Source organism: Galeopterus variegatus, unplaced genomic scaffold, assembly GCF_000696425.1.
Source record: "Galeopterus variegatus unplaced genomic scaffold, G_variegatus-3.0.2 Scaffold443, whole genome shotgun sequence".
Taxonomy (NCBI): Eukaryota; Metazoa; Chordata; class Mammalia; order Dermoptera; family Cynocephalidae; genus Galeopterus; species Galeopterus variegatus.
In genome coordinates, this window is record NW_007726554.1 from 304,887 (window position 1) to 306,398 (window position 1,512).

The 1,512-nt window shown below is 49.7% G+C and overlaps 1 gene segment (V, D, J or C); it reads right to left on the minus strand.

The window, feature by feature from the left end:
• Nucleotides 1-885: 885 nt before the first annotated feature.
• LOC103587355 lies at nucleotides 886-1,413 on the minus strand. The segment is given in 2 exon segments: nucleotides 886-1,199; nucleotides 1,311-1,413. Coding segments are annotated over 2 exon segments (393 nt in total).
• Between the last annotated feature and the right edge of the window lie 99 nt (nucleotides 1,414-1,512).

The window sequence follows — 1,512 nt, forward strand, 5'->3', positions numbered from 1 at the left end:
TGTTTTCTGCAGCTACTGACCTGGGCAAAAAGAGCAGCTTCGGATTTTCTGATCACTAGTGCAGGACCCGAGAGCACGTGCTGACGCCTTCTGAGACCCTCCCTCCTCTGGACCGTCCAGTGGTTTATACGCACTAATTCCCTGTATTAACTCCCACTCTGCTTGCAATTCCTAGAGGGTTCTGTTTCCTTGGCTGAGTCCTCTGATGCACTGGAAATTCCTCTAGTCACTTACCCCCTGTTTAGGAGATATCATGGCCCCATCCTATATGGAACTATGACGGGACGAATATTCTCTGTCTTGAAGTTCCATGTCCTAGAAGTTGGCAGACAATAAGCCATAGTGACCCCATCCCATAATGTGCGACTTCCCACTGCAGCTCAGCTGGTGTCAAAACAGACGAGGTAGTGCTCTGCTCCATCTCATGGACCAACCTCTGGGAAATACCACTTATTTATTAACTTTATTTTAGGAGGCATGAAGTTGTAGCTTCAATCTTGTCTGTGATATTTGTAAATATAAACTAAGGAGGTCCACGAGGTACACTCCCTATCTGTTAAATTTTACACTGAGATCTTCTGCATCTGTGAAGAGGATACACTAATGCCCTTGCATTAAAACACGTTATGTACCCACACTGCAGCACACAGTAGGAGCTCCTACCACTTGCTCAGAACTGAAAACTGCTGGCAGAGATGTGAGAACATCCAGTGGATCTGGGGCTCAAATGCTCAGGAGCACTCTGCCTGAGCTCTGCAGGGCAGACAGGGGGTTAGGAAAGAACTAGAAGCATCCTTGGGGCTTGGCTAAGGCTGTGAGAGAACCCCACCCCCTCTCCTCATTACATCCTCAGCTGGCACAGGAAGGTTTGGGTACAGAAAGACACTAAGTCTGCAGGGCTGTGCCCGAGATGCTGGCACAGAGATACGAGGCTGAGTCCTTCAGCTCCAAGGAGCTCATGTTGAGCTCAGAGTGGTAGTCACTGAACTGCTGAGCTGAGAATCGACTAGGGAAGTTTCCTTTTTCATTCTGCTTCTTTTCATAATACGAAATGAGGAACTGGAGGCCCTGACCCAGAGCCTGCTGGTACCAGTACACAGTGTCATGGCCAGAGACAGGATGGCATTTCAGAATGGCCTGTCCCCCCTCTCTTTTGATTAGGTGTCTTGGGGACTGGATGACTCCAGCATGCACTGAACCTGTGGAGGAAGGAGACAGAAGCTGAAGCCGTGGCCCAGGAAGGAGATTTATATTCCAGCAATGGCCACATCTTACATTTAGGGGATGTCCCAAGAGTGCTCAAGACTCACCTATCCCCAGGAGACAAAGGGTCACACAGCAGAGAAGCCTGGTGCCCCAGGCAGCATCAGGCAGGACAGAACCAGGCATCTCCTTACTCAGAACACTGTGCTCCTGGGGTGAGAGGCAGGAGTTTGCTCCCCTCTTTTCTATGTTTGGAGAATTTGACTGTGACATCACTGTCCTGATGTCACTGTCTCTGCAGGCTCCCAC